The sequence below is a fragment of the Puma concolor genome, chromosome B4 (genome assembly GCF_028749965.1).
Source record: "Puma concolor isolate L17-30 chromosome B4, mPumCon1.1.hap2, whole genome shotgun sequence".
NCBI classification, from domain to species: Eukaryota; Metazoa; Chordata; class Mammalia; order Carnivora; family Felidae; genus Puma; species Puma concolor.
Genome location: NC_141673.1, coordinates 94,969,343 through 94,984,021, shown reverse-complemented (window position 1 = coordinate 94,984,021; position 14,679 = coordinate 94,969,343). Strand labels below are relative to the sequence as shown.

The window sequence follows — 14,679 nt, the reverse complement described above, 5'->3', positions numbered from 1 at the left end:
ATATTGTTTTGGCATTGGTTTGCCTTTCTCCTTTTTTTTTTTTTTTTTTTTTTTAACTGTTTTATAGAACCCCCTACTTTGGGGTGAGGTCACTGATTAAAAAAATGACAAGACATCCAATGGTGCTGATTCTGGGACACAGACCAGCATCAGGAAGAACTGAGATAAAGACAACATTGAAGTGACAGGCTAAAATCATGTGTATAATATAGTATATCTAGGCTACATATAGATTTAGGAATTAGACTGCCTGGATCTGAAGCTTGGTTCTGCCATCATTAGGTATGTGACCTTAGACAAAATATTTAAATTCTCTGTGCTTCAGTTTCTTCATCTATAAAATGTGAACAATGACAGTACTTACCTTATAAGGATTATTATGAGCATTAAATAAGTTCAAACAGATGAAATACTTACAATAGTGTCTAATACTTGGTAAGCATTAGATGAATATTAACTATTATATTTCTCTCCCTTTTTTTTTTTAACTTTTTAATGTTTATTTTTGAGAGACAGAGAGAGAGCATGAGTGGGGGAAGGGTAGAAAGATTGGGAGACACAGAATCCTAAGCAGACTCCAGGCTCTGAGCTGTCAGCACAGAGCCCGATGCGGGGCTTGAACCCACTGTGAGATCATAACCTGAGCCAAAGTCGGATGCTCAACCGAATGAGCCAACCAGGCACCCCTATAATTATATTTCTCTTTACAGATCAAATGAATAATATATTTCTCTTCACAGATCAAATGAATAATAAAAATAGCTGCTTTATCCTTCACATTTTCATAAAGCTTCACGATTTACAAAAACATTTAAAATAGAGTATCTTGTATATTTCCCAACAACCTAATGATGTATAAGCATTACCATCCTTCCTAATAAAGGAAGAAATAGAGCTTCAGAGATGACAGATGCCTCCCTTCTGATCAAGGGCTTCTATCGATATACCACAGCTGCTTCCAAGTTTTGGAAGCAGGGCCTGGGTGGCTCCATCAGTTAAGTGACTCTTGATTTTGGTTCAGGTCATGATCTCATGGTTCATGAGATCCTGCGGAGCCTGCTTGGATTCTCTCTCTCTTCCCCTCCCTCACTTGTGCTTGCTCTCTCTCTCTCCCTCTCAAAAATAAATAAACTTTAAAAAAAAGAAAGGAAAAGAAAATTCTAGGAGGCTCATGGGACTTTTTGTCTTTTATCATAATGGCTATATGATATCACTTAATTATTTGGGCAAATCACATATTTCTTTCTGAGCCTTTCTTTCCTTACAGTAAAATGGTAACAATGCCACTTAATCTGGAAGTATGTTAATGAAGACCAAACAACGGAACGTAAGTAAAAGGCCCAGAAGGGACTGCCTAGTATATAGGAGACAATGAATTTAACTGTTTTTCCCACCACTGGCAAAATAACTACAAACAGATCACCATCAGCTTTTATTTTAGTCCCAGGGTAGGTTTCTTCATGGGATCTAGGAACCACATTGCAAAGAACCTGAATCTGCCCTTCTATAATCAGCAGCGGTCCAAGAAAAGGCCTTGAATAATCTGTCCCCTTCAACACGCGTCTCCCTCTTGAGGCATGCTAGTTTTATAAGGCTCTTACCAGCTGGATGAACCAGGCTTCAGGCTCAGACAGCAGAATTCAGTTTTGAATTGCCATCCTAACCAAGTGACTTCCTCATGATTTGACTTCTCAGGTCAATTTTCCTTCAAAAAAGGAGGTAGGTCTGCTTCTTGGTGGTATCTGATCTGCTTGGCAATTGAAGTTTCCACCTCCATTAACTCTGTTTTATGCAGATTATGAGCATGTAGCTTGTGTGAGCCATTTCTGCTGAGACGGCTCTCCCTGGATGTCATTATAAAATCTCTGGGGACCTGGGAGCCTGAGGACCAGGCCCTGATTTCCAGGGTCCATACCTTACCTTGGTTCCATTCCGACTCCTCTATCAGGTGATCTATTGCAATAGTTTCCTAACTAGACTCCTGCCTTCTCTCTGACTTCAAGTCTGTTCTCCCTTTTCAACAACTCCCATTTTCTAAAGGATAAAGTCTACACTGCTTAGCAGGATATACAAGGCTGGTATATTTCACCTTCCACTACCCACCACGTCAGAGCCTTCCCTCTAGCTGTCTCGAGCTAACGGTTTCTCAAACACACCACACTTTTCGTGCCTCCATTTGTCCGGGCATCCCCTTATCAAATTGGTGAGCTCTTTTTAACCTCTGATCATCACTCGGACATCATCTGCGCTCCCATTTGTTCAACAAATGTGCAAATACGTTGTGTGTGCCAAACAGCAGGTTCAATGCAAAATAAAAGTACGTGCTTTGTGTCAGCAGTGTGCTCAAGAATCATCTCCCTTAATTCTCATAACAACTTTGTGAAGTTACAAGGGTGCACACTCCCACATCCAAAAACTCTTGGGGGCCAGATGTTTCAGAATTCAGGGTCTTGCAGACTTTAGAACAGCAATGGAGTTGCTGTATATGACACTGCAGCCTCCATGGGGAATATGTCATAAAGGCCCTGAAATTTCTGTAGCCTAATGTGTAGTCTCCCTAGACGAGAGGAAATAAAGACTAAACGGGCAGGTCAAGTCTACCAAACTACCAAACTGGTAGGTTTTGCTACCCAAATGAGTTCAGGTCAGGTCATATTTTGCTACTAAGTTTACTAGGGGAAAACAAAACAAAACAAAACAAAAGCAACAGCAACAAAAATTTTGAGATTTCAAAATTACAAATAAGTGATTGTGGGCCTGTACCGCTACTGTCATGCTTTACAGATGAAGAAAGTGGGGCTTGGAGAGAGGGGATCATTTGTTTGAGATTTGGAGGAGCAGAGATTCAAATCAAGGCAGTGTCACTCCAAACCTTGCGCTTCAAATATATGAGTTCTGGTCTTGCCTTCCAGACCCGCCTTTTCTGATCCCTCCCACTGACAGCAGCTCCCACTGGGCTTGGGACACCCAGACTTTATGACTGCTCTTCCCTTTCTGGGTTCTAATGGCTGCTTTATGTGCCTTGCTTCCTCACTAGACTGAGTTTCTAAAGGTCACGGATTTTGTACCTGCATCCGTGCTTTTCCAGTCCCTGAGCCGAGGTAGCACCTCTATAAATATTTGCTGAATTTGACTCAAAGCTTTACTCAGGAACCAAGGAGAGAAGGTAATATTAGAGCTATGAGAAGTCATAAGATTACAAATGTCTGGCTTTGAGGGCTCCTGGGTGGCTCAGTCAGCTGAGCTTCTGACTCTCGATTCAGCTCAGGTCATGGTCTCACAGTCATGAGATCGAGTCCCATGTCGGGCTCTGCACTGACAGCGTGCAGCCTGCTTGGGATGCTCTCTCTCTCCCTCTCTCTCTCTATTCCTCCCCCACTCATGCTCACGTGCCTTCTCTCTCTCTCTCTCAAAATACATAGATAGACATTAAATAAATAAACAAATGTCTGGCTCTGTCACAAACTATACAATGCCACATAAAGAGTTAGAGGTGCAGATTTTACATGTTGAGCTGAACCCGGTAATTCTTTCCCAGCGTAACTAGCAACAGCATTCCCATCCTTTCTTTCCCACTATAGACCACCCGCCATGACACATTCACACGCCACACATTCCCCACCATATACACGTACACACTCACACACTCATCAGACTTCCAGACTTCTAGCATGAAGAAAGTACCTTTCCGTAGAACATTAGTTTGGTCAGAATATTCTACATATGTAGGAATTTGCTCCACAATATACAGAGTGTCGCTGTCAAGGCTGTACTTTGGCTTTATCTTCTTCAGGTCCAGGACCATGTATTGATTGTTGTAGGTGCCTGAAATATTGGGAGACACGAAGCAGAATGTGAGTGTGACTCTACTGGTTAACTCAAAATCTAAGCATATGTACATGTCTAAAAGCTACTCTCTCGGGCCACTCACCAGAGTTGTACTTTGAAAAGATCTCTGCCCACTGCCTGCCACCATTCGCCATCATATTGGCCACACGGACCCTTTGCCACGCCAGGAGAGACTGGGGTACCACAAGCTTCAGTAGGGTTTTATTATACACACTATTTGTGGTCTGTAGCAATATCAAGCCACTGCTAAGAATGTAAAAGTCATCCAGAGACTCCAAAAATCCTACAGGAGAGAGAAATACACAAATCAGCGTACGTATGCCTGGTATATTCAACCCGACGTTATTAGCACAGCGCTTTGCGTACACGATGCATTTTGCGAAGAGTATTAGTTATAATGATCCCTATCTGCAGCAGGCCTCCCCTAGGTTGGAGTCACCTCTGTGACAGTTATTTAACAGTTGCTTATAAAGATGCCAGTGAACCTCTGGCCTTAGATTCTCTACTGATAATTTTTTATTTTATAATTTGAACGATAAAAATATATTAAATCAGGACTATTCCAATTTTCAAAAATGATAAATAGAAATAGATTCCCCACTAACTAGGATTTTGCAGAACTTTTAACTAGGGAGCGATATTAATGGGGCTCATTGTTGGATAATAAGATTATGGATGCCTTCTTTCTTCTCTTTCTGCATTTCTGTATTTTCCAAATTTTACCTCGTGAGTCTACATGAGTTTTATAAATAGGAAAAACATCTACACTTACGTTGGTAAACATGGTTTTAAAATAGGATCTTGACACTTGGGTCAGTCACTGCTTTTTATAAAAGGTCGCAGCAATACGGGAAAATCAGTGAAGCCACATGTCTTTTTGAAAGGTCTGTTTTTCGCTTTATGCTTTGATAAGTGTGGTAGAAATCAAAGAATATCAGACCCAGCTATAACAATGGGAGAGAATATACTGTCACCAGCAACCAGTTGTGATGGACGAATTGTCAGTGGTGAAGAAACATCAGAGAAGGTCCCCGGTGAGAGAGTTAGAAGGAACCAAGGTAAGTATCTCCTCTGGTGTTTCCCAAACTCCCATAGGAGAGTGGAAATTTTGGGAGGCAGAGGCAAAAACAAACAAACAAACAAAATACCATTAGAAAATATAGTTGGCCAAAGAAGACATACAAATGGCCAACAGACGCGTGAAAAGATGCTCAACATCACTCATCATCAGGGAAATGCAAATCAAAACTATAATGAGATATCACCTCACACCAGTCAGAATGGCTAAAATCAAAAACACAAGAAACCACAAGTGTCAGTGAGGATGTGGAGAAAAAGAAACTCTCACGCACTGTTGGAATGCAAACTGGTGCAGCCACTCTAGAAGACAGTACGGAGGTTCTTCAAAAAGTTAAAAATAGAACTACCCTATGATCCGGTAATCTCACTATAGGACATTCACCCAAAGAATACAAAAACATTAATTCGAAGGGACGTACGCACCCCTGTGTTTATTGCAGCCCAAATGTGCATCAATAGATGAACGGATAAAGAAGTGGTATATATACGTACAAGGGACTATCAGCCACAAACGAGAATGAGATCTTGCCATTTGCAACGACAAAGATGGAGCTAGAGTGTATTATGCGAAGTGAAATAAGTCAATGAAAGAAAGACAAATACCATATGCTTTCACTCACATGTGGAATTTAAGAAACAAAACAAATGAACAGAGTGGGGTGGTGGGAAGAGACAAACCAAGAAACATTCTCTTAACTGTACAGAACAAACAGATGGTTACCAGAGGAGAGGTGGAGGGGCGATGGGTGAGATAGGTGATGGGGATAAGAGTATACTTACCTTACTGAGCACTGAGTAATGTATGGAGTTGTTGAATCACTACATTGTACACCTGAAGCTAATATAATATAATATAATATAATATAATATAATATAATACTGTATATTCACTACACTGGAATTAAAAAAGAAGAAAATATAGTTGGACAGTCATTCGTTTATTCACTCAACGAACAAGCTATCGTGCCTCCGCTTTAGGCCTGGTAGGGTTAGGTAGGGTGCAAATAATGGGATCACTTGAGGCTAAAGATAAGCCTTCAGAGCTGCAGTGGGAGTCCGAAAGCCTACATTTTAGTTCCCTGCTTCACAACTAGCAAATTTGGCACTTCTCATTTAGCTTCTCCGTTCCTTACTCCCTTCCTCTGATAACCTGGGACTAAGTGATCATTCAGCGCTAACAGAGTATCTTTAATTTCTGGAAATTTCCAAGTAGAAAAGTTACATGATGAGAGCAGTGTCCAACTAGCTCATGATGAACCTCCACAAGGCTGTCATTAGCCTATACAGAAGTTTGCATAACAGAAGGTTGCACACTCCAGGTGCTTAATGAGTGGATGCCACACTTGAATGGACTTTAATGGGCAAAACTCCTCTTGGTAAGTACGGCCTAGACATTGGATGCGTGGCTTCACAAGCAAAGTGTGGGATGGATTTCAATGACCATTCATTCACCTCTTAAGCTGGGGTCATTTTGCAGTGTGCAAACTATACAACCACACCTGGCATTCTCGGGTAAGCCCTCTGGTACCGAACCTCCATAGGGTGGAAGGTTGTACTTCTGGCCTAATAAACTTATGAATTCACTCCTTGTAGCAACCTCCATGAACACAAGAGGGCAGGCATTCTTTAATATGTATGAGTGACGGACTAGTACTAACACGTAAGGAGCAGTGGTTCATTCAAGAGCAACACTTTATTAAAGATGGAAAAATGTAGGCTGCCCAGAGTTCTGGAACAAAGAGAATGAACTGGCTTGCAGCACAACTCTAGTTAAGAAGGTTAATTCTATAGTTTGGAGTTTAAGATGAAATAAAAAGGAAAAGGCTGAGTGGGAACAAAGCCCTAAAACATGACAAGAGAAACAAATGTTCTTTGACGATGTAAAATCATATTCTTGCTTTTATCTGCCATTAGCAGCTTTGAAAGGCAGACTATTTTAAATCAGGAGAAACTCAAGTTTGAAAGTCAGCCAGCAAATAACATTTCATAGGAAGCTGACTGCTGAATTTAATTAAGAAATCAAAGGGGACCCTGACACTTAATAAATCTCAGGACTTAAAAATCGCTTGAATCACAAAAATAAACAGTGACCACTACCCTCTGATGCCATTTAGACCCATTGGTTAGCACCACCCAGAAAAATGTACCCTTATTGTCCCATCAGGTGCATTTAAAGTGTGCCCATTCCCATATTGCATTAATTAACTGCTCCAAAGCTCCAGACCAAACACACTCATTTTTTCCAGAAGAGTAGAATCGGTGTTGACCAAGAACATAAATAACCTCCAACTCAGCATCAGTAGTCTGGATCGTGCTGCATTTCTTCACCCCCTCCCCCCATATTCTCTGCAATGTGACTTTGTAGCATCTCCCATCAAAAGATGTCTGGGTCCCCAGATCCTAGATCTGGGCTGGATTTGGCACTTACTTTGGCTAACGGAATGTGCCAATTCTGAGTCTAGGCCTCAAGAGACCTTGCACATTTCTGCTTACTCTCCTGTAACCCTGTTACTCCTGTATATGAGAGACCGCGTGGAGGAGGACCGACCCTCTCAGCCAAGGCCAAGTTCTAGCCGGCCAACCCCCAAATGTGCAAGGGAGTTCTTCCAAGGTCAGCAGAGCTGCCCACGGCTCCCCCCCCCCCAACAGACAACCACAGATGCAGGAATGTGACCAGCTGAGTTGTCTAGAAAGAGCCACTTAGATGACCTGTGGACTCAAGAGCAATACTAATCACAAATTGTTTCCAGCCACAAAGTTTTAGAGGTTATTTTTTTTCCACAGAAAAAGCAAACTGATACAATAATAACTACCCGATTACACAATATATTTTGTTTTGAAATGTCTTACTGCCCTTTGATTTAACACAGGTGGCTGTGACCCTGTGGGAACTCTCTTTTCCCTCCTTTTTTTTTTTTTTTTCTTTTAAGAAAAAAACAAAATAACAACTTTGTATCATGGTCAGCCTCTCTGCTCAGCTTCTTCCCACTGCTGAAGAGGGACGGTGCTCAGCCCCAGCTGGGCTCTCTGCCTTCTCTAAGCCAGTGCGATAATCAGTCAGTAAATTACTGTCCATCACACACAGACTATATCCCATGCACCACGCAATAATTCCCAGCTCACACTGTATCAGAATCCCCTCAGGAGCTTTCCCAAAAGGCTAACGCCCAGACTGCCCTCCCTGCTCCCCTCGCCTGCCCTCAGAGGCTCCACCAGAACCCCTGCTCCAGGGTTGCTGCCTGAAGCAGGAGACCCCTCCTTCCCCGCTCTCAGGAAGGGAAGCCGGTGGGGCTCTCTCATATTCCAGGACACAAAAGCCCTCAGCCATTTATTTTGCCTACTAAACAATGGCCTCAGTCTTTCCCCCCTTCCAGAATGGCATTTAGTGAGAAGCAATCTCCGCTTCTTCCAGCGATTATCGTTCAGTCAACGAAGTATTTATTTGAGCACATTTCTGCCTAATCCTGCAGGAGGAATGTGATCAATGGAGGAATCACACTATCGTATATTCAAGCGCATGAAGGCGGTACTGTGGGGTCTGAGCATCCCGCAGTGGTCCACATACAGGAATTGGCAGGTCTCTTAAAGATTATTTAGAGTGACTATAAAAAAGTTGGCTTTGGGGGCCCTGGGTGGCTCGGACGGTTAAGTGTCTGATTCCGGATCACGTCATGATCTCATTGGCTCGTGAGTTCGAGTCCCACGTCTGGCTCTGGGCTGACCGCTTGGTCAGAGCCTACAGCCTGCTTTGGATTCTGTCTCCCTCTCTCTCTGCCCCTCCCCTGCTCACGCTCTGTCTTGCTCTGTCTCTGTCTCTCAAAAATAAAGAAACGTTAAAAAACTTAAAAAAAATTTTTTTAAAGAAGTCAGCTTTATATTTAATCAACATTCTGTTATCATCCACATCAAAATGAAATGTTTTTCTTCAACAATGAATTATCTTATTTACTTTATATTAATTTGTTCACTGTTTTCTTTTCCATCTATCCCATAGCCTGTAAGCTCCATTAGGGCAGGGACTTTTTCTGTCTTATTCACTCCAGCACCAAGAAGAGGATTTGACACATAGTAGGTGCTCAATAAATAACTGTTAAATCTAAGGAAGAAAGAGAAGATAGTAGTGACTCACATTGACTGTGTACCTACTATATACCAGATACCTTGCTTTAGAAGGATGGATACCATCATTTGACCTTCACAAAAAGAGGTCTTCGATGAGCTCTTTTTAAAAATACACAGCTATTATGGGGCGCCTGGGTGGCTCAGTTAGTTAAGCACATGACTTCAGCTCCGGTCATGATCTCAGATCGCGGGTTTGAGCCCCGTGTCAGGCTCAGCTTGGAGCCTGGAGCCTGCTTAGGATTCCGTGTCTCCCCCTCTCTCTCTGCCCCTCCCCTGCTCACATTCTCACTCTCTCAAAACATTAAAAATAAAACAAGATATGCATCTATTTAAAGCTAATAAACAGCATTTTCAGGAATAAATCTAAGATTGACTTTCAACACATGCCTTTCCCACTGTACCTTAAGCCTGACAAATGTGATGGAACAGGCATGCACTCATGCAAATGGCAACAACACCGTTTAACACACACGATGGAGCAACTGTAGTAGAAACAATGAAAAAGAAAGTGAGTCATGGGGAGTTGCAGGCTTAAGCAAGGTGGGGCAGGAGACAATCACCTTATGAAAACCATGGAAAGTAACAGAGTTTTTAGAAGGATAGAAGGGAGGAAGTTTCCTGAGCGAGATGGAGAGGGACAGGTATGGCCTGGGTGAAGACATCAGCGTCCTGGGTTGGTGCCAGAGAACAAAAGAAAGGCACTTAAGAAAACAGAAATGAAGTGTTGTAAAATCTATCCACATGCTTCGGAATACATGCCCTCATTCTACTTGTATTTCTTTTCCTCCCTTGATTCTACTTCTTTTTTTTTTTTTTTTTTAACATTTATTTATTTATTTATTTATTTATTTATTTATTTATTTATTTTTTAGAGACTGAGAGAGACAGAGCATGAGCAGGGGAGGGGCAGAGAGAGAGGGAGACACAGAATCCAGAGCAGGTTGTAGGCTCTGACGCATCAGCACAGAGCCTGACGTGGGGCTCGAACTCATGAACCGCGAGATCATGACCTGAGCCGAAGTCGGACCCTTAACCGACTGAGCCACCCAGGCGCCCCGATTCTACTTCTTAAAAGGCAGAAGACATAAATCTTGGCATATATTAATTCGCAGATTGTTTGTATATGTTTCAGCTTTATGACTAAAGTATCTGAGATAAAAGAGGTAACATGAAACTGGCAAAAGTAATTATAGCACACTAAGTTGGCAATTTTGTACCTTAGGAAAGTAAATAACCTTATGGACTATGAGGGAGGTAACTACATTTTCTTGGAACTTTGAGACCATCCTTTCTTATTCCTGTGCACCTACTTTCAAGCACTTGAGCTTAGTACGAGAAAAGGCTGAGCAAAGTCTGTGCGGCAGACCAGTAGAGCCACCAGAGTCTCAGTGGATGGGCTTGGATCCAGGATGTTAGAACCACCCGGTGTGTTTGTTACAAATGCTTCAGCCCAGACCACCTGAATAAGAAGTGGATGGATGGCACTTTGGAATTTGCAATTTTAGCCAGCTCCCCTGGGGATTTTAAGTCTAAGGTGGGGTGGGGGGGGTGTGAGGGTGGTGATGGGATGTCTGGGTGTTATGCAAAGTAGGAATGCCTGCAGGCTTGGTGAGACACAGTGTATTCCAGAGAGCCTCACATCTGGATAATTAAGCTGGAAGCCTCAGCCTCTTAGGAATCCTCGATTAAAAGACTCTGAATAGATTCCAGCTTTTGTTCAGTGAAGAGCTCCACCCACATGGTAAGCCTGGAGGGCCTTTGAGCTCCTGGCTCTTTTTCAGTTTTAACCATTTAACTTAAAAGCACACTGAACGGGGCACCCGGGTGGTTCAGTCGGCTAAGCCTCTGACTCTTGATTTAGGCTCAGGTTCCGACTTCACAGTTGTGAGATGGAGCCTCGTGTCGGGCTCCTTGCTGACAACCTGGAGCCTGCTTGGGATTCTCTCTGCCCCTCTCCTGCTTGCACTCTCTCGCTCTCAAAATAAGCATTCTTTATAAAACTCTTTTAAAAAGCACACTGAACCATTGCTGAAATAACAACCAACAATAGATATTTAAAACTCAGATATATTGTGTTTGAACTCAGTCTCCAGCCAGGTCTAGTGATTTTGAGTATGTTATTTAACTTTTCTGAACACGTTTTGTTTTTTTTTTTTTTTTTCTTTTTTCTTTGGAAATGCAGATACAATACCCTCCTTTGTTAGGTTTTCATGACAGTTGAATGACATCACACAGACGAAATGTTCAGCACAGTGTCAGTCACATTGGCAGGCTCATAAGTAGGAAATAAACAAATATTGTTTTTTCTTTTTATTTCAATAACAAGTTGAGCACAAACAAGTTAATAGTAGTTTAGTTAAAACTTGGGTGCTGCCTAAATCCCATAAAACTAGTTAGGGTCTGGGGCACCTGGGTGGCTCAGTCGGTTAAGCATCTGACTCTTGATTTTGGCTCAGGTCGTGATCTCATGGTTTGTGAGATTGAGCCCTGCATCTGTGCTGCCAGTGGAGAGTCTGCTTGGGATTCTTTCTCTCTCTCTCTCTCTCTCTCTCTCTCTGCCTCTCCCTCGTGCTCTCTGTCTCTCAAAATAAACTTAAAAAAAAAAAAAAAAACCAACTAGTTAGGTCCTATACATGTCATTTATAATCAGGGTGGCCACAAAAGAGTGGCTTCAAGGTCCAGCTCTGCGCTAAACATCGGGAATGCATATGAAATGCCTTGATAACAATTCCTAAATATCTTGGACTCCTGCTTTCAAATCAAAGATGTAAAAAGGAGAGCAGTACTAGAGAGAAGATGATGTTTTAGGCAGCCCCCACCTCCACCTTTTACTTGGCTTACCCCTCTCTCCCCCTTGCAGTTCCTGCTATGTCCACATGGGAATACATCATCCATTATCTATTGTCTCTCACCTTTTCTTTTTTCTTCCCATTCTCCTTTTTCCCTTCCTTTCTTTCCTTCTTTCTTCCTTCTCAGCTTCCATAAATATTTAGTCAATGATTACAACGTGCAATGCCATGTGTTGCCTCTGGGGCCACAGGGTGAATGTGGAATAAATGAATATTTATTGAATATTTATTGAATTAATGAAGAAATTATGCTTCGGGTCCTGGGGCAGCTTGAAGGAAAGACAGCTTACTCATAACAGAAGTAAATAAGAAAACAAGAACAAAAACCTGGAGGTTTTTATCTTTTTCCACAAAGATATGTGGAAAGTCTCCAAATTTGGGGAAATTAAACACTATACTTCCAAGTATAAGAAAACAAGAACAAAAACCTGGAGGTTTGTTATCTCTTTCCACAAAGATATGTGGAAAGTCTCCAAATTTGGGGAAATTAAACAATATACTTCCAAGTAAGTCATTGATTAAAGAAATTATGTGAGAAATTATAAAATATTCTAAACTGAATGAAAATGAAAACAAAACATACTAAAATTTGTCAGATGCACTGAAAGGAGTGTTTAGAAGTAAATTTATAGTCTTTATAAATTTAATTCATATAGTAGAAAGGAACAAAGATAAAAATCAATTATCTGAGATTCTACCTTAAGAAGTTAGAACGAAAAATTTAAGTGCAAAGCAGAAAAGAGAAAATGATAAAGATAAGAATGGAAATCAGTGAGAAGGAAAAATGAGCAAACAATAGGAAAGAAATCAATGAAAATAAAGTCTGGTTATTGGAAAATACCAATAAAATTGACACACCTCAGGCTACAGTGAATACAAAAAAGATCATACATGATTAAAGGGACTTAGCTACAGATCCTACAGATAATAAAAGACTCATAAAAATATTATAAATAGCTTTATGTCAATAAACAGGATAACCTTAAGAAATTAACAAGTTCTTTGAAAGACAAATTTTTAAAACTGGTTCAAGAAGAGTTAGAAAACCTGAATAGTCCTTTATCAACAAAAGAAACTGAACTCATTGTTAAAAACTCTCCAACAAAAAACCCCATGTTTAGATGGTTTAACTGATGAGTTCTATTAAAAATTTAAGAGAAAAAGTATTACCACTCCAACACAAACTCTTTCAGAAAACATAGAAGAAAAACATAATTCCAAACTCAGATTATAAGGACAGGCTTACCATGATACCAAAACTATCACAAGAAAACCATAGACAATATCTCTCATGAATGTAAATGAAAAAATTCTTGACAAAATATTAGTAAGTTGAATAAAAAATAAAAAGAATAATATGACTAAGTGGAGTAAACCCCAGGAGTGCCAAGTTGGTTTCATATCTGGAAGTCAATCAATGGAACTTAACACATTAATAAAGGAGAAAAATCATATGATCATTTTAATGGAAGCTGAGAATTTCACAAAAATGCATTAAACAAAAACATTCAACAAAATAAGAAGAGGGGAAATCCTTTTTAAACTTATAAAGACTATCTCCAAAAACCTCCAGCAAACATCACACTTTATGATAAAAGACTGAATACTTCTCCCGTAAGATCAGGAACTAGGCAAGGATTTCTATGCCACTTCTAGTCTACATTGTCCTGGAGGTCTTATCAGTGCACTCATGCAAGAACACAAAGACACCCAAGGGAAGTTATGCAGAGATGGCATGATTATGTATACAGAAAAATCCCAAGAAATCTACAAAGTTGTTAGAACTGACAAGTGAATTTAGAGAAGTCTTAGGATACACAGGAAATATATAAAAATATTATGTTTCTTTATTGGGGAGGTTTTAAAATGTCCACAAATTCTTGGACACTCTTCCCTTTAAAAGATCGATTCTGATGTCCTTTCCTTGTGTGTGGGCTGATCATACTAATGTGCCTCTAAAGAATAGAACGTGGTGGAAGTAACAATAGATGACTTCTGAGACTAGGTCATAATAGGCATTGCTGCTTCTGTCTTGTTCTTTTGGATCACTTGGTCTGAGGCAAGCCAGGCATCTCGTCATGAGATTACTGCAGCAGTCCTGTGGAGACGCTTAAGTAGAGGGGAACCAATGTCACCTTGTCAACCATGTAAGTGAGTCACCTTGGAAGTGTATCCTCTAGCTTCAGTTAAGCTATCATAGATTTCAGCCCCTCACTCTTTGAGTCCTCGGCAGAAGCCCCAGATATAGAGAAGTAGAGACAAGCCATCCTCACTTGTGCCCTAATCTAAAGTCCTGCTCCACAGAAACCATGAGACCTGCTGCAAAGGCCTATTTGTGTCGCAGAGCAAGATTCTCAAAAGCCTTTGTGAGGGCCGGGCCCGGCCTTCCTCAGAGAACTGCAGAACACGAACACGAGGGACAGAACCTGTAGGGGGTGAGGTGACTGCCCAGGGGACCAATACTGGAGCTACACACAGTAAATTCACTTGTTGCTTCCTCTTTTGCCCTCAGGAAGCAGGGCCGTGCCAGTGAGAACAAGGCGAAAGCAGAGGTCTACATACATGCATAAGCTTGAGGGTAAGAGCAGCCTTCGATAGCCTAGAGCCCTGAACACATGCTGTGTCTAACATGAGGGCCACCTCAAATCATCATGTCGCTAATATTCTGTCAGCTTGGTCATGCAGAAAATATACCGTGAGGGCCAACAGGAAGGATCTACTCACCAGGACTACCTCATAGGCTTGAGTCCCAGAGCTCCTCATGTTGATGAGCACCATC

At 41.3% G+C, this 14,679-nt stretch overlaps 1 protein-coding gene across 1 annotated transcript in view; it reads right to left on the bottom strand.

Annotated features, from left to right (window-relative positions):
* The window catches only part of PLBD1 (phospholipase B domain containing 1), a 54,171-nt gene that overhangs the window by 3,507 nt on the left and 35,985 nt on the right, over positions 1–14,679 (bottom strand). The window contains exons 7-8 of the mRNA XM_025930087.2: positions 3,932–4,132; positions 3,685–3,825 (exon numbers count right to left, since the gene is read on the bottom strand). Coding sequence (XP_025785872.1) covers positions 3,685–3,825; positions 3,932–4,132 — 342 coding nt within the window. The remainder of the gene's footprint in view (positions 1–3,684; positions 3,826–3,931; positions 4,133–14,679) is intronic.